Source organism: Artemia sp. Qi Xiang Cuo, chromosome 14 (assembly GCF_049724085.1).
Source record: "Artemia sp. Qi Xiang Cuo chromosome 14, ASM4972408v1, whole genome shotgun sequence".
Lineage (NCBI taxonomy): Eukaryota > Metazoa > Arthropoda > Branchiopoda > Anostraca > Artemiidae > Artemia > Artemia sp. Qi Xiang Cuo.
The window spans coordinates 5050343-5078342 of NC_142807.1; the positions used below are offsets into that span (position 1 = coordinate 5050343).

The 28000-nt window shown below is 35.1% G+C and overlaps 1 protein-coding gene across 1 annotated transcript; it reads right to left on the reverse strand.

Annotated features, from left to right (window-relative positions):
* Positions 1–647: 647 nt before the first annotated feature.
* Apt1 (Acyl-protein thioesterase 1) lies at positions 648–24009 on the reverse strand. Its single transcript, XM_089100510.1, has 6 exons — positions 23933–24009; positions 18402–18499; positions 17475–17522; positions 15487–15733; positions 5784–5948; positions 648–844 (listed from the first exon to the last, which is right to left on the reverse strand). The coding sequence occupies exons 1-6, from the start codon at positions 24002–24004 to the stop codon at positions 794–796; spliced, it is 681 nt and encodes a 226-aa protein (XP_088956636.1). The 5' UTR covers positions 24005–24009; the 3' UTR covers positions 648–793.
* Positions 24010–28000: the final 3991 nt, after the last annotated feature.

The window sequence follows — 28000 nt, forward strand, 5'->3', positions numbered from 1 at the left end:
CTCAAACACACCGAGATAAATTTATAGCCTGAGAAGATAACCTGTTTAACATAAGTTATAGTGTCTGACTAGACCGGTGTTATGCAGAAATACATTATTGGGGCTATATATGGGACATTAGCCGTTCCTAGGGTTGATGGCGCCAGAGGAAACATTAATTACAGCGCCCCCTTCCAACTCAAACATAAGCAATAAAGCCAAATCAAAGTGAAAAATTTCATCGAAGTGGACATCCCTCTCCCAGCCACGGCACCCGGGGCAGCTTTGCCTTGGTCGCCCCCCCCCCCCCTTGAACGGTTTTCTATGGGATCATCAGGAGGGGGGAGAGCATTTGCGAGTGAATTGATTAGTATATTTGGAAAGAGCATAAAAATAGGAATCGATTAGTGTGTTTACCTTGTCCCTATGTCAGTTATGGACTGTTATTAATAAAGGCAATAAAAGTTCAGCTCATAGCATAATCTCTTGCGAGAATTTTCTACTTCTATTTTTATCGTTATTATGTTGGAAGCTGATACGCAGGCAAGAAGCTCTCAATGCTCTGATTTGCCACATTTTTAATAAAATCTCAGTCGGTAAAATCCGTGGCCCCCTTCCCCCTATTCTGGCTCCAGTAAAGATTCTATCTTCAAATGAGAAAACCCATAAAACATATAAATAATGTTTTATTATTTAGGATCAAACAGAGCTGACTAGCACGCCAACGACACACACATAACAGGAGAAAAAGTAAATGGACCAAAGGGGAACTTCTAGTATTCAACAATTACGGAGTTAACTTGTTGAGTTCTTGTTATAACGATGGAGTGATTTCTTTCATAAAGTTTGCAATGTCCGAAAGTTCCTGAAAAAAAAAAAAAAATGTGGTCAAAACCTTTAGAGATGTACCACCTGAAAGTACAAAGGACAGTGAAAATGATATCTGATTGCTTCAGCGGTTACGCGGAAATTTATGCAACCATATATGTATATATATATATATATATATATATATATATATATATATATATATATATATATATATATATATATATATAAACTTTGTAAAAAGTTGTAATTAAATTTTATTTAAAAACCTTTGGTAGTAGCGGGCCCTAATTACAAAAACGAGATGTGGGTAAAAAATAAGCAAAAACATTATACCAAACAGCTTAAAAAGGTCTAGTTGTCTTTGGGAAACCACATATTTTTCATGTTTGAATTTTTACGGACGTAAAGCGTTGTCGATTTTAACGATTTAGTTTTCTTATGTTTTCATGATTCAAAGTGGCATTTGATAGTGACAAATATGTGATACTGCTCTAAGTGGGCGTTCAGACGCTGGTTTCTGTCTCAGACTCTATCTAAGTTTCCCGCTCAGAATGGTTGAAAGCTGAAAGTAGAAACTATGAGCTACATCTCCAGAACTAAAAATACCTATTTAGGTGACAATTGTGATTGTGAATTTCCGATTTCTGAAAATACCTTGGACTTTCAACCATTCTGAGCGGGAAACTTGGACAGAGTCTAAGACAGAATCCAGCGTCTGAACGCCCACTAATGACTTCATAATTTTAGAACACCCGAAAGAAAAATCTTAGAAAATAGCAGTATTTAAGTATGAATGTGCCTGAAATAGGTCCAGGGAAAATTTTTTTTATTTTGGTGTCCTTGGTACTTTCAGGAAAGAGGCATGGAAATCATTAATGATAAAATGGCAGGAGTAATTTTTAGGAATTTTAAACAGCAAGATGCATTCCTATAGAACAACCGTATATTTTTTATGTAATTTTTTAAACACTTTTTGTTTATATACAGTCAACAGAAAAGGCCAGAACCAAAGAAAGCTTTAGTTTTTATGGTAGAAAATAATTGAGCATGTTCTTACTGCTTCTTCCAAGACGTTGTAGATGTTAGTAAACTGAGGACAGTACTACATATTATCCTATGTTAACAACTTCATTCAGCCTTTCTATGCTGGCCATGTCTGGGGAAAACTATTTTCAAATGACAGGCTGAGTAGTGAATTCTTAGACAACCAAAACCCCGGCTAGGTCTGGATTTCATAAATACTCAAGTTCTGGATTTAAAGGTCTATAAATATTAATATCATAATATTCAAGAATATTATAATCATAAATATTCAAGTTTCAAGGTCTGGATTACATAAATATTTCGCCACCCACAGAATCTCTGATTAATTGTTTTCTGATTAATCCATTTGAAATTCTATTTCATCTACTTATGTTTGCTATCAAACTCTGTTTCTCTTGTGGTTTCTATAAACAAAAAAGTTATATAGAAACATCGGACCTGAATTGAAAATCATCATAGCAGAAAAATCCTCTAGGCTATTTTGCATCATCCCATGGTTTTGAAACACAAGGAACCCAACCTTTGAATGTTTTTGATATATTCGAATCTCCTTTTTTGGTATTTCCCGTGTCTTGGTTTATCCTTTCTAAGCTTAAAAAGAGCAGCAAATCGTGTGAGAAGTTTCAAGGGTGGGCTGAATATAGAGTTCCTAAGTACTTGTAGCCTGAGCATGAGATACATCCCTGCCGTCAATCTTCCACCTATAATATCGAAATATAACATTTTTTTTTTTTTGTATTGTGATGCAGAACACCATCGTCGGAAGGTCCTCTATAGGAGGACAACTGCGACAGGGCGTGAGACCCAGATCTATGGACACCGGCCTCTGCAAAGGGCTGCCTCGGCCCTTGCGGGGTACCTGCAAGACTGGGTATCTTGCGATCAACTCTATTCCCACTTAATGAGTGGCGCCCCTCGAGGATTTTATAGCCTATAGTAAACGACACAACATTCGTACAGGATTTTGACTAACGGATATTTATTCTGGGTTTGGTTTGTTTTGGTGGGCGTTTTCGGGCTGAAAAACCTCTTCCTAGTAAATTTATCTACAATGGGTTGCCTCTCCGTAGTAGCATAATATTTGTAGGCATGAATATATAATGAGCTGGAGGTAATAAACTTGAGACTGTCTGTGCAGGATTTCGACTCTTGTTGATAGAAGAGCATCGCCAAGTGCTGAAAACCATGTTATGACCAAGATGGGCCCAGGATTGCCCAAAGAATAGATTCTACTGGAGGTACCAGGGACTTCTTGCTGTCCGGTTCTAAGCCGGCTAAGCGCTTCGGTGTAGACTTGGGAAGATGTGTTGGTCCCCATCCTGCACTGGTATCCGGGACTATTGCTTTTCTTGAGGCCAAAACAATTTCAGTGATTTGAAGATTGGAACTTATTACAACGTTAAAAAATTACTAGCGTATCGACATTTTGACTGACGAATTCAGAAGATTCGAACTGGACTTATTAGGAGTTTCCGAAACTCATATCCCAGGGGTAGGTAGCATGAAATTAGGTGATATAGAATGTGTTTATTCAGGCAGGAAGTTATTCCATCCAAAAAAAATTTGGATTTTTTATTCCAAAAATATTGGAAGCTACAGTGATGACAGTTGTCAAGTATGGTTTCTGAAACTTAGGCGCTCCGAAAAAAACGGAGGTGAATTTGCTAGATATTTTCCAGAGAAATTACCTACGGATTGTTCTGGGTACCCGACTGACTGACCGTATTTCAAACAGTAGGCTGTATGAAAAGTGTGGTTCAATCCTGCTTCCTAAGGCTATAATGAGAGAAAGGTTGAGATGGCTAATGCACGTTGTTCGGATGATAGATTGCCAAAGATTGTCCTTTTCGGCCAACCGTCTAGGGCTAAACGGAAAGTAGGCCGTCCGTGGTTGGGGTGGGTGGATGCCATAAAGAAAGATTTGAAGGAAATGGGAACTTCCTGGGAGGGTGTAAAGAGGGAGGCATTGAATAGATTGGGATGGAGAAGCGTGCGTAGCTGTGTTGGCCTGAGGCAGCTTGGGTGCTGCGGTGAGTTTTTGGTAGTAGTAGTAGTAGTAGTATAGTAATCTTTCCAAACAAGACTTAAAAAGGTAGCTAAATTACCCAGTTAATTAATTACCTTACTGTTCATGCCCGTATCAAGTGTACATTTTTTGGTCATGTATAAACTAGTAGCGTAGCTAGGGGGGGAAGGGACGATGGGGAACGGCTGTCCCTGGATGCAGCCTCTGAGAGGGCACTGAACCGAGTTTTTTTTTTAAATATACTGTATTTTGTTTAGTTATATTGTGGTACTGATGGTGAGGGGGAGGGAGCAAATTCTGACATTATTCACGGGCACTGGAAACCTAGCTACGCCTGAATGGGTAACTACTTGAATACAATGACTACCTGACTTTTTTTAAGCCTGTTTTCTATGCTATATTAAACGCGTGGAATGTTTTTTGATGTAAGACGGATGGAGCAGATTCATTTCTAAATTACAAAAAGAGACTCTTGAATTAAAACCTCTTTGGGTGTGCACCCTGACGAAACATTGCGTATGAATGGTAATTCATTGCATAAAAATTCAACTTCTGAACCAATTACATTTTGAGTTAATTTAACAAGTCCCACTAAATCCCTTTCGAATAAACTAGATTTAGTAGGAACTGACCAAATAGATTCAGTTGAAACTTCACAACCCACACAGTTACCTTGAATACTCGACATACAATCCTATTGATGATGGATTAGTACCGGAATTGTATGTTGTACTGGCTTTTCTACAGGGATATTGTAGTTATTCTTACTCTTTTTTTTTAATTTGTTTTACTTTTTTTTATTCTTACTTTTTTTCTGAGCCATTTTGTATTCGGAAACGATTGACAAAAAAAAAACACAAAAAAAAAACACAAAAAACTGTGACACGCAATTAATCTGTGACAAAACTGTGACAAAAAACTGTGACAAAACTGTGACACGCAAGCCTGATTTCATATATGAGAGTTAGAGGTTTATTTATCCTTATCCACCGCTCCAAAATCTGACCTCTGTGTATACAAAATATATAAATTAGTTAATTTCCAGGTTTCCTAATAGACATTCCTCGCATATTTCCGAGATATTTGACCTAATCAAACGGGATAATTTTATGATCTGACGATTCGTGGCCAATATTCTTGCTATGCAAAAAATTAGTACGCTTGGGAAGTGAAATCCAGCCGTTACGGTAACAACAACTCGCCCGCGCCATCATCTTCGTTCCAAAGGACCAGTCACATCATTTTCCAGTACACAAGACAGGGCGAGAAGTTAGGACAGCGAATGAGAATGAATGAATTCCCGCAAAAGTAAATTCATCTTAGATTAAGACACCTTATATATGTTCACCCGCTGCTGAAATTCAAGGATAATATTAATGAAAAAATGTTGCAATTCAATTAATGAAATATAATTTCTTAAAAAAAATACTGCTGACGAAAGATTTGAACCCAAGATTCCCCAGTCAATAGCCGAGTCTACCAACACCGACCCCGGACAGGCAAGCATATCTACGTAATTAAAGATAGTTACTTGAAAAAAATGTCTTATTTAATTATTGTTCAAAGTTATTTGAACAGTTGATATTCTAATACATCCAAATTCTTTAAAACAAATAAACCATCATCTTTAACGTAAATTTATTGAGGACGAGGGGGATGGGAACTAGAAAACACCAAAAAGGAGAACTATTTGGAAAATGACAGAAAGTTGCAGAAAAATCGTATATATCTTGACACTTAAGGGGGAATAAGTGCTAAAAAAAAAAACATTTTTCCAAAGAGGTATTTTGAAAAACGTAAAATTTATGACTCTAAAATTAATTTTTTGAATTTGAATTCAATAAATGCACCAAGGAACTTAATTTCTTTCACGACACTTCCAATAAAATAAATTGAAGATTACCTCAGTAGAAGAGGAATGTGAGAGTCCTATATAGGTCTTGAAGTTGGAATTTGGGGCAAACTTTTTCATCATTTTGTAAGACTCCTGCCCCCAATGGAGAGGAACAACGGGATCAGAGTCTCCATGACATTGCAAAATTCTTGTCTCTTTATTACCTAAAGCTGCCTAAAAAAAAAAAAAAAAAAAAAAAATTTCAAATGTAATCTAATTCTTACTCCCAAAAGTATCTATGGCTACGTTCTGGGTGGAAATTTAATTTAATACGCGTTTACTTCAAATTTAAATCCGAACTAAATGCGAACGTGAAATGATTTATTAACTGATACCTTAATGCGCATTAGAATGATTATTGAAATATGAGCAATTTTGAAGAATACTTATTTTTGCCAAAATCACCAAAGGGGTTAAAACCAGTACTTCGTTTCCACTAATGTGGGGATAAAGTATGTTATCGTGCGTACTATTTGAAGAGGAATGTTAACAAAATTGATTCTTACGCTATATTACCAGTGTTTCCACTTCAAATTTTTTCAATCCCTAAAAGGCTGGTGGAAAACCCCTAAAAATCCCTATTTTCAATACCAAATTCCTAAGAATTTCCCCATTTCTGAATTCTTTCCAAGTTACAAGGAACGACTTATTAGGCTGACTTTTAATAGCATTTGTTCAAGACGACTTATTTTGCAACTCAGGACTTTTTACGTGTATCAAAACATCTTCTTTAGAGGTTTAAAACAAAGCTTTGTATTTATCGACTAATTAAGTTCGGTATTTATTTTTAGATTCCGGGTCCAGATCTCAGATTCTGGAACATATGAATATATTTTATTTGTTCGTTTTTCTTTGCCATTATTTTTTCCTTCTCTGTTACTACTTTTGCAGAACCCTCATTTTTATTTGAATTGGTAAGAAGGATTGGCATTAACGATATCCAACCGGTCGTTTTTTCAAGCCTTATTTTTGTTTGGACTTTTTTTATATTGAGTTGTTAATTTGAAGCAGAGTACAGTAGCAAAAATGAATCACATAAAACTTGATTTAAGGACAGCGCCTGCATTTTGATTATTTGAATAATTCGATTTTAACTAGTGTAGACTGCTACCTGCCTCTCAGTTTTCCAGAAAATGCCGAATGTAGACGCACTTTAATTTGTATTCAAAAAAATTTAATGAGAATTACCAAATAAAAAGATTTAAGAGAAAACACCAAATACTAAGATTAATACCCCGAGTCAGCGTTGTCGTCGCCATCCCAACGTTTTTCCCAATGCCTAAAAAAGCGACGCTTTCGGACGCAGTTGCATCGGATTTTACAGACTTTCTTTTTTTTCTTTCAACTCTCGGTGAACATAGGGGGCCTTTACGCTTCATCCCATACTTGACAGAAATCGTCGCAGCCAAAGTTACGTTTTTGAGCCCATTCCTCTTTTCATTTTTTACTGTTTTCAGAATTCTGAAAAGTCTTTTCACAACAACATTTCAGCAGCGAAGTCCAAAAGTAAACCGAATGACATGAAAAACGGTATTGAACTTAAGCGCTCCACTTGGCGTCTCGATGGACGCCACCCAATTCCAAAAATAAAAACTTCAGTCCTTCCCCGCTGGTTGTTTTGTTTCAAATTTCGTGAGTCTATCCAAGTCCGACAAAAACAAGAACGTTTGTCAATCGCTTTTGCCGAAATCCCGCCGTTGCATCCAAAATTCCTATTCCCGTAACAAAAATTCATAGGCTCGGCAAGGAACAAAGTGGAAAATCCAAATTTGAAGTAGAAATAAAGTACTAAAGTAGGTCTAAAAATATTAGAGGAGAAACATTCAAACTAAAGTAGTCTACTCTAAAATATAGTAGAAATGGAAGCAATGGTTGAAACTCAATCAGGGGCGCCGATTCACGAGAATTGTGGGGGAGGGGGACAATTTTTCATCTTCTTTCAGCGACAATACAATGCCATTGTTTCAATAGGGGCGTCTTTTCCCTATTATTTATCGAAACTATATATTATTATATAATTATATTTTATATATTTTTTATTGTTATATTATTATATAACGAAACATTTATTCGTTGCTGTAGAAACAAAAGCACATAGAGTTTTGTTCCCTTGAATCCTCATCAATTCGTCAGCTGGAACCTTTGATCGGCCATCTTAAAATTATTCACCAATCTACAGTGATAGTCCGTGGATTTTTTTAATTAAAATCAACTTGGTGGAAGTGAATAAAAACTTGAGAGACAAGCCATAGTTAATTAGAGTAAAGCCAAGACAGATAGTATCTGTGGGATGCAAAGCTGACACAACTTTTTGCAAAGCCAAGACAGACAGTCTCTGTGGGGTGCAAAGCTGGCACAACTTTTTGCAAAGCCAAGACAGATAGTCTCTGTGGGATGCAAAGCTGGCACAACTCTTTGCAAAGCCGAGACAGACAGTCTCTGTGGGGTGCAAAGCTGGCACAACTTTTTGCAAAGCCAAGGCAGACAGTCTCTGTGGGGTGCAAAGCTGGCACAACTTTTTGCAAAGCCAAGACAGATAGTTTCTGTGGGATGCAAAGCTGTCACAACTCTTTGAAAAGCCAAGACAGACAGTCTCTGTGGGGTGCAAAGCTGGCAAAACTTTTTGCAAAGCCAAGACTTCGCAAAGCCAAGACAGATAGTCTCTGTGAGATGCAAAGCTGGCACAACTTTTTCGGAATTGTATAAAAATGATTCATTTTACTTGTTGATAGATAGCCTAACATCCATCCAAGGGCAGAACTAAGGTCGATAGGCATTAAATAAGAATAATTCAAATAGACTATCAGTTCTGAGAGCCATTTGAAGGCAATACGCCCCTGGTGTATCAGAAATATAGTTGACTTATATGTATATACTACGTCCCACCTTCGATAAAAATTAATAATATTTAGTAAAAATTCAATTTTTCGCTCCAGATGAGAGCGGATCAACTACTGGAACGATCCAAAATTAGCTTCCTATTAAATTTTTATGAATACGGTATTTTTTTCCACAAAATTCAGGTTTAAGCAGCCTTTGCTCGTAATTTGACCAAATGAACAATAAAGATATTCAATGCTGCGAAAACAGATGTCTTCAAAAACCTTGAAAAACCAAAGGAGTAAAGTTCCTCTAACTATCACAAAATTATTACCCAAAAGCTATTAGCCAAAGCGTGTTCTTGCTTGCTAGTCTGAAACCTAAGAAGTAATCGTTGCCTTAATCCAATTCGCATTTTCCGTGAAATAAATTGCTTTCACTACTAATGACTGGTTGTATACCACAAACGCAAGTATAGATATTTTTTTGTACGAATAATTTTATTTTTAAATACTTGTAGGAGAAAAACTCTAAAATAAAAGTAGCAATTAAGCTGAAAGAAAAATGAAACAAATTACTGTAAATTTTAAACGAAAAGGATTACTAGCAAAGCGATCAATTTATTTAATGAATAATATATTCAATGTATTTAATTTTAAAAGAAAATCCAACTCAAACCAAAATTAAAAAAAAATTTATTGCTTCCCTAGATTATGACAGATGTAAACTTGTTTTTAAGCAATATCCTACGCCTTAGAATAGCTTACAAAAGGAGCAGAGATGCTCAGAAATCATCCTGCCTGCATAGATACCACGTTTTGATTTTATAACAGCCATGTAAAATGTACCTCTTTCATAACAGGACAATTCTCCCCCTTGGACTTAAATCCCTTATATATTCAGGCATTTAAAAAAATATAGAATAGCGAAAGAAAAACAAAATTTAAACTTACTATCCAGCTGTCAAATTGACCCTCTTTCTTTTTATTGTCCTATTCAACTAAATAAAATGAATTTTTCGTCACAAGAGAATCTTACCAAATAGTCTGTGCTAAAAAACTGGAAGTAAAAAGTGACTTGGGCCAATATTCACCAAAACTAAAAATGGGATTCCTATGACAATTGCTATACCGGCAGTATTGGCTTTTTATGCTGATTCTGAATATACAAAATTCCTTCAGTTTATTGATACCCACCCAAAACCAAAAATCTGTGAAAATTTGCCGGATTTTTTAAAAAGGGGGAAACACACCCAAAAAAGTAAGCAATCTTTTTACTTATTGAAAATCCTTTTACTAGACACACAATATCAGAGAACCCTACCGTAGAGATTTCAAGCTCTAATCTTCAAATGTGGAATTTCGCTTTTTTTCAGAAGAAACATCGTCGATGCATGTTTATTTGTTTTTTTTTTTCCCAGGGGTTATTGTATCAAACCGAAGGTCTTAGATAATTGAGAGGGAGCTCATTCATACGTAAATTTAAAGCTTATTTTAAGTGACCATACAGATTGGGCCTGGGGAAAATCTTATTTTCTGCCATTTTAGGGCACCAAACTACGACTTTTACCCCAAAGAGGATAAATTTGCAATCAATTTAAAATTCTGAGAAACTAATTGATTGAAAGGTATCAATAAACTACAGTTTAAGCTTCCCAGTTGCAAAAGAAGTAACACCACACGGTGGCAGTACTGGATTCAACCAAGTTGATCCACATTATTTGTAATGAAATTGCGTTTGGTGATTTGTAATTGCATAGCAGCTAAAATGTTAGATTTCTATATCTACCAGCACAGAGGTGGAAAAGGCAAGGCAGGCCCTCATCAGTCCCACCAGGAAATTTCTTTGGGGTGGCAAATACTGGTAGGAACTTGGTTTTCAGCAATTTTAAATGGTAATATTTTTCTTTTTCTAATTATATGAAGCACTTAAATGAATTTAAACATATGTATGTAATATATTTATCAATAAGTAAATCTTATTTTAGAGGTTATGGTGGCTTCAGTTATGTAGAAGATCAAAAGTCTCACAAAATGTCCATCCATACAAACAATAATACTCCTTTTCATTCCAATCGAAATTCTTTAAAAGTAATATTAACAAGGACTTTTTACCAAAAACACTATCCATCGCCAATTTTTTAAGTATATTAAAATTTTCTCCAAAATTGAAATTGCAAATTTAAACGTAGGACGGTACTAATCAACGTACAATTATTGATATATAGATTTTAACAGCACTTACCAGGTATTTAAAGGACCGGTACCTCAAATTATATCTTGGATAGACCTGGGTAGGATTTGGAAAACAATTAGAAATTTAAATAAAAAAAGAGCTTTTCAACTCAAAACAAGGAACAGATTTGGAACCTATTTGGACAGATTATTCTTTGTATGAAGGGGGCTGTCTCCTCCTTAGCTCCTTACTCTTTACTGTGAAGTTTGGCTTTTTTCCAAATTTTTAAAGAAAATTTGCAATTGGAAAAAAAAAGATTTTTCAAAGCACTAAAAAACTTTTGTTTAATGAGAAAGGTGTTGAGAAGGGGGCAGTCCCCCTTATATACAGAGTAATTTCAATTTGTTTTAAGTTTTAAACTTGCCCCTTACTTTAGTTGAAAAACCTTTTCTATTTGTTTAATTATATTTCATGAAACTATAAAGTTTAATGAATACAATACTTTTGGTAACGCAGAAAAACGATCAATATTTCAATGATCTCTGTTTGGTTATTCATGGGTAATGAAGCTTAGAGATGACCATTTATCTAAAGGCTATGAAAAAGTACGTCAATTAGAGTAAAAGTATATAAAAATGATAAAAGTAAGTAATTACAAAAAATACACAAAACAATAGCCTACTTATGAAAACTAAGATATAAACTCCCAGCGTTCCGTTCTGTTGAGCAATGCCTAAGCGCTGGACGGATTTTTTTTTTAACAATATTGGTAGTTATGAACTTGGTTATCAAATACCAAATACTTAATGCCTTTAGACTGTGTTTATAAAAAGTAACGCATTTTCAAAGCAGTTTGTTCAAAGTAAAACATTAAAACTAAGATTAAGAAAATAAAATAAAAATTTTAACTCAATATTTTTAATTTAATTTCGAAAACAAAAACCAATATATTTGACACCTTTATCCTTCATAAATGAAAAAAATTAAATCTTTATCAAAGTGACAACTAGATCAATACAATCACTCTTGGTAAAAAAAAGTAAATGATGATGAAACACACAAAACGTATCCATTCAGGGGGAAAATACAGAAATTCCCGGCATTCCTTTCAGGGGAAACATTTCTGATTACAATGGCTTCATATATCAGCTCATGGGTACTCTTGCAATGCAAACAAAAGTTCACGGAACCGAAATTTTTACCATTTTTACCGAAATTTGCCCCTTATTAAATTGTTTTTCTTGTGTTTTCTAAAATTATACGAAATTTCTTGTGTGCTAATAATTGCACTAATTACTAATAAGCAAATACATATTTAGGCTCACCATCAACAGCTGATTCTTTTGATTTTATGTTATCAATAGTTAGGCTCATGTACTTTCGTTATTGACAAGGATCGTTATTTACTTATCATTTATTACCATGAAGATTTTTTTTTTTTTTTTATTTACTCCAGCCAAATCATATAAAAAAATGCTTTAAGCTGGAAAGGGGTCACTCAGTCACAAATTAGAAAAATTAGAGCTTATATTCTCCTTATTAAGGATCGAAACCTATTGGCAGGTAGCCAACAATGGGGCAAAACACATTTTTTCCAGTTTTTCCCTATTCCGCTTTTTTCCCTTTCGTTTCCTCACAATTACTTTTTAGTACCAAATTTCCCCCAAAAAACAGCTTTAGTCCCAAAAACAGCCTAAAACTTAGAGAAAGATGAAATCTCATTTTGGGTGCTGTGGTATACGAAAATTTCAGCGCAGTAGAGACGGTGATGGAACGGAAGGAGGAACATTGCGACCCAGATTTTCCTTTTTTGGGAATCGGGGTCAGGTCACCAATGCAGAACGACGAAGGAACAATACCTGTATCTAATATCGTTTGCATAAGAAGGCTGAGATAACGCAACGGAACATAGCTTCCGTTAATGATGTGTAGAGTGCTCACCTTGTCTATCCCACAAGACGTTTTCTTTTTGAGTCGAGATACGAGATAGTCGAGATGTATGGGAAGTGAACGATCTTACAAAAAAAAAGAAAAGAAAAACAACCAGTAGACATTAACACAGAACCAGTTACAAATAGACCTTTGAGGTTAGCTACCAAAAAGGCAAGATTAGCAATAAAAATGTGTTTTCAATTATTCATCTCGCTTTATTTATCAGTCCTGGCTGAACTTCGCTGAAGTAAGGATGCTGGGACTGTTTTAATTTTTTTTTTAGTTTTATTAATTCGTATGTTGTTGTAAGTCTTTCTTATTTTATATATTTATGTTTTGCTGAGGACGGCCCTTGGACATAAGGCCAAAATATTCAATCAAAAAATTTCCAGTTTCTTACGAAAAGAAATCCCTATTGCACTTCTTGTTTTTGATTCTTAGGAGATGAAATGGAACCCGGATCTTTTTAAGGATGCTATCAGAAGCTGCAATGTACTGAGATGTGTCGATTTTATTCCAATCGCGACAAGTATACCACTTATGCCGGGGAACAATATGAGCCTGTAACACTTGAACCTGAGAAGCTTCTCGTTTAAAACTAGAAGCAATTGAAAGGTCGTCTGAAATTTGAAATTCAGAAAATACCTCAGCATAAAGTATATCAAGATTATACAACACAACGTGGTCTAGGTTAGATGTGCAAGAGGAAGTGTAAGTAAACCTAGTGGATTTCTCTTGAACTTTAAATAATCACCAAATGTTCCGTATAGTAAAGAAGCATAGATAGAAGCTGAAGACAAACTGCGATTTAAATCACAATTAAAATCACCTACGATCAAACATGGAATTTTCAGTTTAAGGACGTCACGAAGATATGAACTAAGTCTACTAACTGCCACTGCGAAATCTCTCTCCGAATCTTAATCTCTGTAATCTGTGGGTAAATACACATTGATTACTACGCACTGGCCTACTTGCACAGCTAAAAAACTATCACTAGAACAGAAAACACTTGAATTAAGATTCGATGCTACATAAGCAGCAATACCACCAGAAGCTCTGCCTTTAGAAGAACTACGCTTAGCATGAAATGAATTTTTTTTTTAATTTGGCACTAATGTCTAGTAGATCAAGGCTGTGGTTAGCCATGAAATGTTCTTGTAAATATAGAATATCCTGATTCTGAAGCATATTCTCAAGCATAGGTCTTTTGTTAATAAGACCACCATTAATGTTCCAAGATAGCAATCGGATATCCATTTATTTACTTGGCTGCCCGTTTATTGGTTTGAGCGTTACCAGAGCATTTGATACTGTAACAGGTGTGACATGGACATGCAATGCAGAACGTGTTCCGAACACATGGATCATCCCAGGTGGAAGAGTGCTTCGTGGAACCACAGCGAGAGCACATTACTGCATTCTTACAATCAGAGCTATATTTCCTTGTTGATGCATCTCAAACACCGCCTGAGTGTGAATATGAATTCCTGGACAGCCAACTTCTCATATACCACCTTCACAGGATTTTTTCAAAAACAAATCCGGATCACTCCGTTGTTCAAAGTAAATCTTATAGACACGTGAATTGCAAAATTGCAAAGCTTTGACACACTTTGGAATAATTTTCTCTAGATCTTTTTCGTTCATATCTGTCGGTAAACCTTTTATTACACCAATGAAGGCAGGAGATTTAACAGAGGCTAAAAGGCAAGGTTGGGACTTTTTCATCTGGTCAGCAGTTGAGGGGGCAGTAGGTTTACTTTTTACGACAATTTTCCATTCTGTAAGGAATGTTTCACCTCTGAAATTTCATTTGCAGCTTGAGGACATATTTTAAAATTTTCCCTTAATAATGGAGATGAAAGATTGGACAGGCAATTTTTTAACACAACATCATAGGTAGGAGGCTTGGATTGGTCATTGGCGCAAGACGGCTGAGTGGAAGGGGGCCAGACAGAGGTTGCCTGCACTGCGAGATGTTTCTTATTTAGCTCGGATAAACTGTTAATTTTACAAGAAAGTTAATTCATCCGACAGGTTAACGTCGCAACGATCGCATCACCAATTATTGGAATTTCACAAGGTGAGTATATCACAAAATTTCACGATCTTATGTTTTTCTTTCTATGCTGCAAATAACCACTTACAAAAGTCAAGGACATTTTCATTGTCTTTTTGGCATCTAATTAAACGTATTCCAATTTCTAACACCGGATGTAAAACCTCCTTTGCCTTTAGTATTGTATCATGACTTAAGAAACGTAAGAAAAACTTAAGAAAACTTAATTCCTGTTTTTCTTAATTATTTTAAAGCAATAATGCCAGGGTGCAACAACCCCAGAAGACTTTTGGCTCTTATTAACCACCATTCTCCAATCAAACATAATTAAAAGATCTGTAAATACACTGTAAACATCTTAAAGAAAAAGATGATCTATTAGTCCTTGGATGCCATACCAGCCACAATAGCTGTTCTGCAATCCTCCCTTTTGCTGTGTGTCTGGAGAGCTTATGGTTAAACAAACTCCCACGTAAACATCTAAATTTAAGATTTCAGGGGAGGCACAAAACGCCTGGTCCTGCTGCAAGATCACGAAGAAGAAGAAGCCACTCATAAGAGATGAAAATATCTTCATAGTAGTCCATATACCTCGCTACATAGAAGAAGGAGAAAGGTACAGTTTACACAAATGTAACAACAACAACAGTAAACAATGAAATTTAAATGTTTAAACTGGCATAGTTGAAACACTGAAAAAGGAGGGGAATTTGTGTATCTTACGATCGGGAAAAGTTGTCTTAAGGGCAGCCAGCAAGAAAGGGCTACAACGCCACCTAGCTGTTTCTTATATTCGAACGCCGAATATAAAGCCAAAGCACCTCCTTGAGAGAATCCTCCTAAAATAATCCTATTTGATGGGATTCCAGCTTTTTCTTCTTCTTCAATAAGGAGATGCACGTTTTTTGCTGCGCTTTTGATTCCAGCTTCATCTTCAGGCTCAGCTAGACTAAGGGATCTTAGATCAAACCTAAAAAAAAAACTTGTTGACATTTAGTTTTGCAAACTTCTTTAGTTTTGCAAAAACTAGCAAAAACTTTGAATATATGATGACAGACAAAAATGCCAAAATCCCTAAAAGTCAGTGGGGATAAAAACTACTACAACAGTAATAGCCAAATTAAAAAAAAAAAAAATCCAATGACAGGAAAAAGGCCATGAATATAAAAAATCGAAGGCTAATGTAGGCAAAAGCAAATGAAAAATCAATTCAAAAATAAACCCCTTCAGCCTTCACTTAAATCCACCCAATTTAACTCAAATTTCATGCAACTCAATCTTGTTCAACTCAACCCCAATTAAATTATACCACTCCAAGCAATTGTAAAAACCAATTTAAAAATCGGTTCAAACAGAGGTCGGGAAACCCTTGCTTAGGGACAAAATTTTTGTCTGTATATATTCATTTTTTGGGTGGGACAGTGATCAAAGTATTTTCCAAATTCTTTTTAAGAATTTTTTGATTGGGAAGGAGTCAATGCACTGAAAAATACATTTTTATGGCCTTGTTTTTAAATTCTTCTAAGGGAAAATTGACTTGTATGCATAGTATATGCATATTTTCCACAGCATAAATAATATTTAAACAGGTTAAGTAAACAAGTATGAGTAATAGGAGTTAAAATAAATAATAATAAAATAAAATAAAAAATAGTCAAATCAAGATTAAAATACATAATTGGCAAATAAAAACTAATGAAACTCAAGTAAATCATCATAAAATTGCTCAAGAGGTTTTCCTGTCCAGCTATTAGCTAAAAATTAGTTTAAAGTAAGCTAAAAAAAAGGAGTAGGGTATGATGGGCCCACGCGTCAGATTATTTTTTCCCCAGGAGGCCAGAAAAAAAAACATACTTTATGGGACAATTTGAACAAGAAATGCCCAGATACTTGGGGAAATTTAAGATTTCAGTGGAGAGGGGCCCCAAGCCCTTCCTAAGTTTGTTTCTGGGAAATTAGTTTAAGAAAAATTCGGTTGAAAATATTGAAAGTAACTATAAACTTCTAATTTTGCCAAAAAAGGTGTCATTATGTTTATAAATAAAAATGTTATAAACAATTACTGTTCCCTGTAATCTTTGAGTCCACTGAATGTCTTTCTTAATTGCATATTAAACCCTGGTTAGAATGTAGTATTAGTGAGAGAAATGCATGCATCTAAAGGAAATTAACAATTTACAGATATACTAAAAGTATATAGGCTAAATAAAACATATAGGTTACACTCTGAGTTCAACAGAAAGTTACTAAAAACCTACTTTTTTCTGGCTTACATTGTTTTAATAGTTGGAACAATAAAAAAGTAACACTGAATTTGCATTAGTATTAACTTTTACTAAAGATATTTACTGGGCATCTCTAGTAAATTCAATCTGCACCATCATCATCATTTACATTACTATTAGATTAAAACATTATTAGTGAAAGAGAGATGAATGCACTTATAAGCCCTTAGTTATTTCACAACTGTTCCCAGTAGAACTTCTGTAGTTCATGTAAAGTAACTGCACCCACGGTTAGCCAACAGTTAGCCACAGTTAGCCACGGTTAGCCAACAGTGTTTTATTGGAAGGTAATAAACAATAAGTGACATATGGATTAATAAGCAAGAAAAATTTCACAATTCTGTATATAGAAACAGAAATAGCTTTTTAAATTACAAAGGTTAAATTGAATATTTAGCTATGGAACAAAATGAGACTAGAACTTACCATGAAGGCATTCTGAATCCTGCATTTAATGTGACAGGCATAACTGGTCTGAAACAAAAAGAGAAGTAAAAATATTTTGAACAGATTTAAAATCATGATAATAAATCATTCTCAATTTTTTAAGACTTCCCATGCACTGAGAATGGCAGAAGCACAAGAGGGGAGAAATTGGTCCAGAGGGCCCCCCCTCTCGATTATGTTTTTTAATTGAGCCCCCTCCCCCTCAAGGATAAAAAATACATCTATGATTAATCATATAATGCTAAAGTTGATTATAAGTCATTTTTCAAAGCCAATAATGGGGCCCTTTTTGCATCATGACCCCAAGTAATACTACAATACTCTCAGAATAAAACTTTCATCTTTGCCATATATAGCTTACATTATTTTAGAAATTTACATTCCTCTTTAGTCTAATCTACTTTTTCCTCTAACAACAATCACATTTTCTGAAACATCACAAATACCCACAAAAAAATTATACTGTAGTCAAAACTTACTAAAATTAAGAGATGAACATTTTCACAAACTTTAATTAATAATACAAAACGAAAATTGTCAATCAAGAGACAATGGATGATTTTTGTTACAAGCTTCAAATAAATAGTTTAAATTGTGACCAAAGTAGAGAAAATAATAATAGTATAATGACAGTTCTGTCCCCAATACCCAATTATTTGAGGAGTTATGATATCCTTACTTTTCATTAGATTTAGTAAATTCACTTTGATTTTAATTCTACTATTTAATTCTACATGGAAGTATATGTCTGCATCTGGCTATAATACATACAATATTCATACAACATACAATAAATACAACAATACATACAACATAACATACATACAACACATACAATTCATACAGTATTCTATAATAAATACAACATTCCAAAAAGTAGAATAAAGAGCCATGATATACACTTACGCAGTTGGACAGATCAGTTTTACATATGCAGGTCTGATTTCAGCCAATGTGCTTGCCCAGCCATGTCCTGTGTCACCCAGTCCATGCAGAAAAATTAACTAGAAAATTGTATTTACCTATTTAAAATAGCAAACATATACATACAGCATATATAACGCACAGTAAATATTATCAGCCTAATAAACACATTTAGGGGCCCCAACTCCTGAAAATGCAGAGGAGGGAGAAGATTTTTTTCTTTTTTTTATGAAGATACAAAAAAGTGTTTATCAAAATCTAGGGGAAGGAAGTTTGTGTTTTTTTTTCAAATAAAATACCAAAATCAGGTGCTTTTCAAAATCTAGGAGGGGGGGGGGGGGAAACAAAGCAGACACAAAGTTTAATCATTTTGCTGTTAATCTCTATTTAAGTATTACCCCCCCCCTCCAAAAAAAAACACCTTATAAGGTAACGTACCAATTACCAGCATGCTACATTTTCAATAGAACTCTTATTGATGCACTACCTAGTATCAGAAAAAAAATCATTTAAAATAAATTCTTATAATTTCTTAGCAAAACACTATAAATTTTGTAATTTTTTTTTTGGGGGGGGGGAGCTAGTAGATTTTTCATTTATATATATCAGAGGAAAATTATAATTCAAAATCAGATGTGAATTTTCAAATCTCAAGTGTGTACAATTTACTATGATATATATTCTTTAAAGCTGACTGTTGGTCAAGCTGTCTTTACCAAAAGTCGAAACCATATCTTGTAAAAGCATGTTGTAAAAAGCATATACTAAAGACACAGGATAAGTCTTTGTCTGACTTACTCATTTTCAACAGACATTTTTTTTTTTTTTTTTTTTTTTTTTTTTTTTTTTTTTTTTTTTTACAAGTCAACTGAAGGCTTAAAAACCACAAATGGGAAGTTTCATTTAGTTCCTTCTTTCTCAATAAATTATTGAAAAACAGCCTAACAGTTTTTCAAATAGTCTAGAGGCAGGTGTTTCTTGGAAAGTTTTTAAAGTAAAAATTAATGTATCATAGGAGACCCCCCTAGATATGAAAGACCATGGAATTATAAAAAAAGGCACAAAGAATACACAGACACATGGAGGGGCAAAGTTCTCTCATAATTTCAGTCCAAAGAACCACCAGAAAAAATTGAATATAATGGATATATATTTATGTATATATTTCTTGCAATTATAGTAGACTGTAAGTCAAACAACGTTTATGTACAGTGAATACCATCTTTCTAATGACTTGTAGCTGGTATATACTACCTTAATTGTGTGCTTATTTTTGATTAAATTGTAACATTGCTTTAATTTGCCCTTTGGAGCAAAGTAAAGTCCAATACTGGATATATTTGGCCCCATCATTAACATTGGCAGTTATTGATAAACACTAAAAAAAATAGAATATCACTGTGTTTCCAGCCCAGTAGCATTCATACCTATTATATAAGCATATATAATATTCCTAGTTGTAGAAAATTAATGGTGGCAATCCCAATAATATCTTGAAGGTTTGGAATCCCATTCTTTGTCAAGTCTCCTTTTAAAAACCCCATCTGACACCAAAGAAACAGTGTCCCTACTCAAAATGTTTCAATCATTGATCACTATTTGGCTAAAAAAATTGTGTCTGAATCTGTGGCTGACTGAGGTTAATTTATTCTGGCTTAAATATAAACCTTCTTCTTGAGCCTCATTTTTGTTGGAATTCTCATACAAATTGTGGAATTTGATTTGCAAGCTGTGTAAAGAGATTATTTTTGGTTTGGTTGACATTTGTATGTTAATAGCATATCGCAGTGTCTGTGTTGGAAAGTCAACAATGGTAGCCTTAGGACATGTATCCTATAAATATATGATTTCTTACTAAGTCTAGAGATACATTTGGTGGCCCTTTTCTGTATACATTCAATCAGCTATACATAACTTTTATGAAAACAGCCTGTAATACAGTTTCTAGAATGTAGTGAGGTACACTACATCTAGAATGTAGTGGTAGTGAGTGTAATGCAGTTTCTGTATTGTCTAGAATGTAGTGAGGAACAAGGCTTATCCCCCAGAAAACACCCCTCCACAGCTGGATGGTCTCCAATCCCATTTCAACTTATAAAAAAGTGAACAACTCTCAATTTCTGACATAATCTCAATTTTTGGGGTTTAATGTTGCTCTTTACTTTCATATTAGTAGTGTAGACCAGAAATATTCTAAGAAATTAAGAATGATTAAATATAAATTTCACATTCTTGATGTTTTTTAAGGTTTTTTATCCCCCCCCTCCCCCCCAAAAAAACAACACAAAATTGGATACCACCCTTGGAATTACATATCAAACAAACTACAAAAAAATCAGAGAACCCCATTGTAGAAGTTAAAAGCCCTTATGCAAATGTTTAGTATTCTAAAACAACAAAAACTTACCCCAAAATGAGCAGAATTTTATTCAATACAGGAGTGGGGCTGCTCCATCCTCATCCCCAGCTCTGCCTCATGGTTGTAGAAAATTTGGAGGATGCTCATTCAATCAGAAATTGAGAGTTCTAGTCCTTTTTTATAAGTCAACAGCAAAATATATTTTTCAAAATCTAAGGGGTGGGTAAAATTGTTGTCATTTTCCTTTTTTTTTAAATGAAAATACCAAAAAGGTATTCTTCAATGTAAATACCAAAACATTTTTTTTTTCAAAATCTAGGGGGATCCAGAGAGGGCAGATACCTCTTCCCATTATCTGATGCCCCTGAGCAGAGATTAGACAATTATAACAATAAAACAGAGCATAAATACATTATTTACCAAAGTAGATGTTTGAAAATAAAATGGAAGGATTCATGCAAATTTGATTAACAGAAACTTTTTGCATATTACAAAGGAAGAATTGAATTATTATAGTATTTTCATCAGAAGTTTTGTATATAACCTAGGGCTAAATCAGGCCTAACTAAGGGGAGGGGGGTCTCAGTTACAACCACAGTGGCATATCCAGGGGGGCATGTCCCCCTAGAGTAGTCTAAAATAGTGTAATGTACTTAACTCAAATTTGCATTAATTGAACTTGCTCCTAATGCAAGTTTTTTGAATCAACCTATTTTGAATTAGCTAACCAACCAACCAGTATTTTAAGCCCCCCTAGAGTAGTCTAAAATAGTGTAATGTACTTAACTCAAATTTGCATTAATTGAACTTGCTCCTAATGCAAGTTTTTTGAATCAACCTATTTTGCACCCTCCCCCCTAAAAAAAATCCTGGATTTGCCCCTGTACAACCATTATATTTGGAAAGAATGTTGAATAGAAATATAATGGAATGTAAGGCTTTGTTATCATAGTGTCTTTTACAAAGCAGAATTGTGGACTATATATATTCAATTAGCCTACAACAGTAGCAATTATTATACTTAGAAAGAAAATTAATTAATAATCTTACAGTACATTTTTTTCTTATGATAGATCATTTTTTATGAGATTTTTCCAAAGCATAAGACAGTCTGTTATTACTAGCTCAAGACAAGACTAACAGCTATTGGTATCCATCTGGAGGTTATACAATGGATGAACAGTTCCTTTCAGGAAGAAAGCAGAGAGTTTAGGTATTTGGAAACAATGGGCAAGAATTCTTCTCAGAAGTTGACAGTGATGTGCCTTGGGAACAATCTTGGGTTCAACATTTTTATTAATGATGCTCCAGAACTTGTAAGAAATAAGATGAGCTGTTACACTGATGATTCAAAGCTTATTTGACAGATACCACCAGATGGCTAATTTGACAGTGTATATATATACAAATCTTTGAATTAGCTAACCAACCAACCAGTATTTTAAGCCTAGGAGTCCAGCTGGACATACAGAAACATATTAAGAAAACAATTCTTACTCTATAATATACATAATAATCCTAGTTAACAGATTTTGCAGGGGGAGAGCCTTTATCTTCACTTCTTTCCTTGTTTTTCTTAGAAATTCATGAATTTCTTAGAAACTATATATTCACAGAATATATACCCCCACCCCCCTAATATGCAAATATATACCTAGAATTGCATCATCAATCTAAATATAACATTTATTTGTATTGCAAATGAACTTTACTCCCATATTAGCCATGTGGTGGATGGGGATACCACCAGATGGCTAATTTGACAGTGTATATATACACAAATCTTTAAATTAGCCAACTGGTCAACCAGCATGGGCGCCCATAAGCTGAATTCCAGGGGGGGGCAAACTTTGTCTAATTGCTACTTTTAATGCTATATAATAGAAATCTCAGAACAAAAATATAAAAATAAGGCAGCATCATTCAGCCAGGGGGGGGGGGTAAGAGCCCCCCCATATGGGCGCCCATGTCAACCAGTATTTTAAGCCTAGGAGTCCAGTTGGACATAAGGAAACATATTAAGAAGACAATTCTTACTCCATAATATGGAGAATAATCATAGGGTAAAAAACCAGTATCCAATTGAGCAAAATAGTGTAAAACTAAAACCCTCACATCTTATTACCAAAGAGGAATTGAGAAGGAATGGGTATATTAATGTTAGCTAAAAGTCTAAGCTATGCATGAATATGGTTATTATTCAGATTATTTAAGATCAACCACTTGAAACTATTAGTTTATTGACTTACCTACAAGGACCTTTTTTTGGAAATACCAATTATCATATTTTGATGTATATATCCTTTTAGTGTTTCAGTTTTATTTACATATTAACAGAAAGCTGATTTTCTTCTGATTCTAGAAATGTAACTTTTATAGCTTGATATTTATTCTATAAATCACACAAATCATTGGTGAAAATTTGACCAAGAAGGCAGGGTTCTTGTTACTGTCCTCACATTGCTTCATGTTGTAGCAAAAAGGGGTGGTCCAAAAACTCATTGATATTTTTCTGGAACTCCAAAGAAAACTGGTCTTTCCCAAAAAGAGGTCTTTTACCCTAGTTAACACACTTTGCAGGGGGAGAGCCTTTACCTTTAATTTTTAAAGAAATTCATCAATTTCTTAGAACCTATATATTCTCAGAATATATACCCCCAGCCCCTTACTATGCAAATATATACCTAGAATTGCATCCTCAATATAAATATAACATTCATTTGCATCACAAATGAACTGTACTCTCATATTAGCCATGTGGTGGATGTCCACCTGCAAGTGGAAGCTTGAATTTAACATTGAAAAGTGCAAGTTGTTCCACTTTGGGAGAAAGAACATAAGGTGGCAGTACCATATGGTTGAGGGGACAGCTCAAGACAATTCATTATTATTAGGCAACCATAGTCTAGGCCTAGGCTAGTGGGTTTTACAAGCTAGCCTGTTTGGAAAGAACAAAAGTTGGGGAGTTTAATGATACAGAGTATTGTTTCCCCTCCTAAAGCTATTTTCTGGGAGGGTTACCCCAAAATGTTACCAAGAGTGGAGTTTAAAGTATTAGACCTCCTTCCCAGCCCTTACTCAGGCTGTATCTTGACAGTTTCATTCAATCCAGCCTCTTCTAAATTAGAGAATAAAAATGGCTTATTCTACTAACAGTTGCAGTGTGTTTGGCAGAAGCTTCAATAACAACTTTCCCAGCCATGGATCTACTTTGAGAAGATCCCATACAGTTATTTCTTCCAAAAAGAATTGATGCGTAGTTGCCATATAATTTAGATCATTCCGATGTTTAGCCGAAACAAGTAAGCAACAGTAGACGATGCAATCTCTATGAGCCGAATAACCAAGTACTAATTACAATTTACAAAGTCTATGTTATACTCAAATTTAATACACTCCCTTCAAAATTATTCCCCTATTGTCAATTATAATTGGGTAATTGTTCTCGAAACATTATGAAGAATAATCCCTTAATAACTATTATTCCTTATCTCGCAATTTCATTGCAATTTCAGGTAATAAAACAAACAGAGTGCTAAGTCAGACATGCAAGACAACAACTTCTATTGCGGCTTAGAATGGAAATAATTGCAACATCACCTGGAATCCATTAAACCACAAGCCATGGCACAATATAACCGAAATCCCAAAAACGTGTTTTTAAAGAAACTATGTCGTCAGAAAAATTACGTTATCAAAATTAGTTTGAAAACAGTAATTCTATCCAGATTCAATTGAAAAGTTCTTGTTAACTTCAATTTATTTTTTTAGAATTTAGGAAAGATCCTGAAGCCCCTCAAACTTAACACCGAATCAAAGAAGTTATTAGTGCTGCATTTTCACTCTCTAGAAGGAAACACTGCAAAATTCTGAAAACTATCTAAAACATTCCAAAATGTTTACCAATAGCATTCATAAAGGTGTATCAATAAACTTTATTACAAATTAGTAGTGCTCTGTCTCCTTTTTCTTTTTATATTTTCTCCGGGGATGATTGTATAAGGATAATGGTCGTATAATATTGAAACAAGGCTCAGTCGAAAGAAAAACAATTACCATGTCCCTTTATAGGTCACGGAAGAGCTCGTATCAAATTCAAGTACTAACTTTATTTTTAATTGTCTCAAATAAGTAACTAAAAAATAGCACTTTCGCGCTGGAGAAAAACTTATGAGATTTTTCCGCTGGCCGAAAATCCCATAGCGGTAAATATTAATCAGTCCCCATTTCTGATCTACGAACATTTCATAGGTCACCATTTCTGTCCTATGAACATACCAATCGATGTCTCTTTCCGAATATAATAACCGCTTTTAGCTCAAATCCAATTTTAAGGCCTTTACGGACCCTCAAAGATGATACCTTTTTCTCTTATTTTAGATACGATTTATGCACCTTTGTCAGAGTCCCTCTTGTTAAAACCGGCTTACGCGTAAGTTGAATCGACGTTGACAAATTTGAGAATAAAAAAAAACACACGGGAAATATATAACATGTGTAATTTATATGGATAACGCTAGAAAGGTAGGCTAAAATTGAATTTGTGCAAAAGTGGTTATTGTGTTCAGAAAGAGCGTAAAAAAAGGTATCGCCAAAGTTTCGTTTTTTACCATTCTCTACCACAAGAAAACTATTTTGGCCCAAAAAGGGGGCAAATAGCACCAATTCTGAGACATCCAATTAATTTTGTATGGCCGAAAACCTGTAACCAAAATTTTACAGTCACCTATTTTGAGAACTAATGATATTCACATTTTAGCATGATTACCAATGTTGCGTTTAATTTATCTCTTTTCTAAAAGTTTTCATACATTTTTTAAGTCATTAACTAGGTTTTACCACAACAAAGGGCTATTTTCATAGGCAGTGCGCGAGCGCTGCCTAAGTAAAGAACGGTGTGGGCACAATGTGTTTTTGGTTTTTTTCTCCATACCCGGGCACTTCGTATCGAAGGAGTTGTCGCAAAAACTTCGAAAACGGCTCATTCGATTGGAAATTGGAGTGGCATATAAGGTTTTTATAGAACGCGTTCTCGTAGAAACTTCAAAACAGCCTCATTCGATTGGAAATTGAAAGGGCTAGTACCCTTTTTAATAGTCGAAAGTGATTGGAGGGCAACTAGCCCCCCCCTCTACGCCCATCATTCCCCCAAGCCCATTCAATCAAAATTTTGGGATAGCCATTTTGTTCAGCGTACTTGATTTCCAGATAGAAAATAGGTTTTTGAGGAGGACACTCCCCCACAACCCTCAGGGCAAGTTATGAGGGGTTTTAAGTTATGGTTTTAAGTTATGCCCTGGGGGCATTTAAGGTTTTTATAGAAGGCGTTGTCGTAGAAACTTCAAAACAGGCTTATTCGATTGGAAATTCAAAGGGCTAGTACCCTTTTTAATAGCCGAAAGTAATTGGAGGGCAACTAGCCCCCCCCCCACGCCCATCACTCCCCCAATCACATCCAATCAAAATTTTGAGATAGACATTTTGTTCAGCGTAGTTGATTTACAGATAGAAAATATGTTTTTGAGAAGGGCACTCCCCCAGAACCCTCAGGGAAAGGGTATTCAGTTAGACCCTGTGGGCATATAAGCTTTTTATAGAAGGTATTGCCGTAGAAAACTCAAAACAGGCTCATTCGATTGGAAATTCAAAGGGCTAGTACCCTTTTTAATAGTCGAAAGTGATTGGAGGGCAACTAGCCCCCCCACCGCCTTCATTCCCCCAAACACATCCAATCAAAAATTTTGAGAAAACCCTTTTGATACCCTTATCAAGGAGGACACTCCCCCACTTCCCTCGGGCAAGGGTTTTAAGTTATGCCCTGGGGGTATATAGGTTTTTAAAGAAGGCGTAGTCGTAGAAACTTCAATAAAAGCTCATTCGACTGGAAACTCAAAGGGCTAGGGCCCTTTTTAATAGTTGAAAGTGATTGGAGGGCAACTAGCCCCCCCCCCACACCCATCATTCCCCCAAACACATCCAATAAAAAATTTGAGATAGCCATTTTGTTCAGGGTAGTTGATTTCCAGATAGAAAACATATTTTTAAGGAGGGCACTCCCCCACAACCCCCAGGGCAAGGATTATAAGTTATGCCTTGGGGGCATATAAGGTTTTTATTGAAATCTTTGTCGTAGAAACTTGAAAAAGGGTTCAATCGATTTGAAATTCAAAGGACTAGTACCCTTTTTTTATAGTCGAAAGTGATTTGAGGGCAACTAACCCCCCTCTCACGCCTACCTTTTCCCCAAACACATCTAATAAAGATTTTGAGATAGCCATTTTTTTCCATGCAGTTCAAAGTTCTAGTGCCCTTTTTAATAGTTGAAAGTGATTTGAAGGCAACTAACCCCCCTCTCACGCCCACCTTTTCTCCAAACACATCCAATCAATATTTTAGATGGCCATTTTGTTCAGTGTAGTTGATTTCCAGATAGAAAATATGTTTTTGAGGAGGAAACTCCCCCAAAAACCCTCAGGGCAAGGTTTTTAAGCAATGCCCTGGGGGCATATAAGGTTTTTATAGAAGGTGTTGTCGTAGAAACTTCAAAACAGGTTCATTCGATTGAAAATTTAAAGGGCTACTGCCCTTTTTAATAGTCAAAAGTGATTTGAAGGCAACTAACCCCCCTCTCACGCCCATATTTTCTCCAAACACATCCAATCAATATTTTAGGCAGCGCGCCAGCGCTGTCTAAGAAAAGAACGATGTGGGCACAATGTGTTTTTTTTTGTTTTTTTTTCTCCATACCCGGGCACTTCGTATCAAAGGAGTTGTTGTAGAAACTTCGAAAAGGGGTCATTCGATTGGAAATTGGAATGGCTAGTGCCCTTTTCAATAGTCGAAAGTGATTGGAGGGCAACTAGCCCCCCTCACGCCCATCATTCTCCCAAATACATTCAATCAAAATTTGGAGATAGCCATTTTGTTCAGCGTAGCTGATTTCCAGATAGATAATATGTTTTAGAGGAGGACACTTCTCATAAACATTCTCGCAAGACACTTCTCGCAGGTTACCGTTTACAAAATTTATTGCGAAATAAAGGAGAAAAAAGGTACTTTTAGTTCAAAGTAACCTCGTTTAATACCCTTTTTAATAGTCGAAAGTGATTGGAGGGCAATTTGTCCCTCTCCAACGCCCACCCTCCCATTTGCCCATTATGTTTAAAAACTAAATGTTGCTTTAAGATTAAATCAAAATGCACTGCATTAATGCTAATTACCA

What these genes read in the sequence shown, in the direction of transcription:
- Apt1 (XM_089100510.1), bottom strand. Translation starts at nt 24,004, where the DNA reads ATGGGATCTTCTCAAAGTAGATCCATGGCTGGGAAAGTTGTTATTGAA. An exon ending in CTGCCAAACACACTGCAACT is followed by an intron (nt 18,500 to 23,932) that starts GTTAGTAGAATA and finishes ACAATTTTCTAG; the next exon opens with TTAATTTTTCTGCATGGACT. An exon ending in AAACTGATCTGTCCAACTGC is followed by an intron (nt 17,523 to 18,401) that starts GTAAGTGTATAT and finishes TTTTTGTTTCAG; the next exon opens with ACCAGTTATGCCTGTCACAT.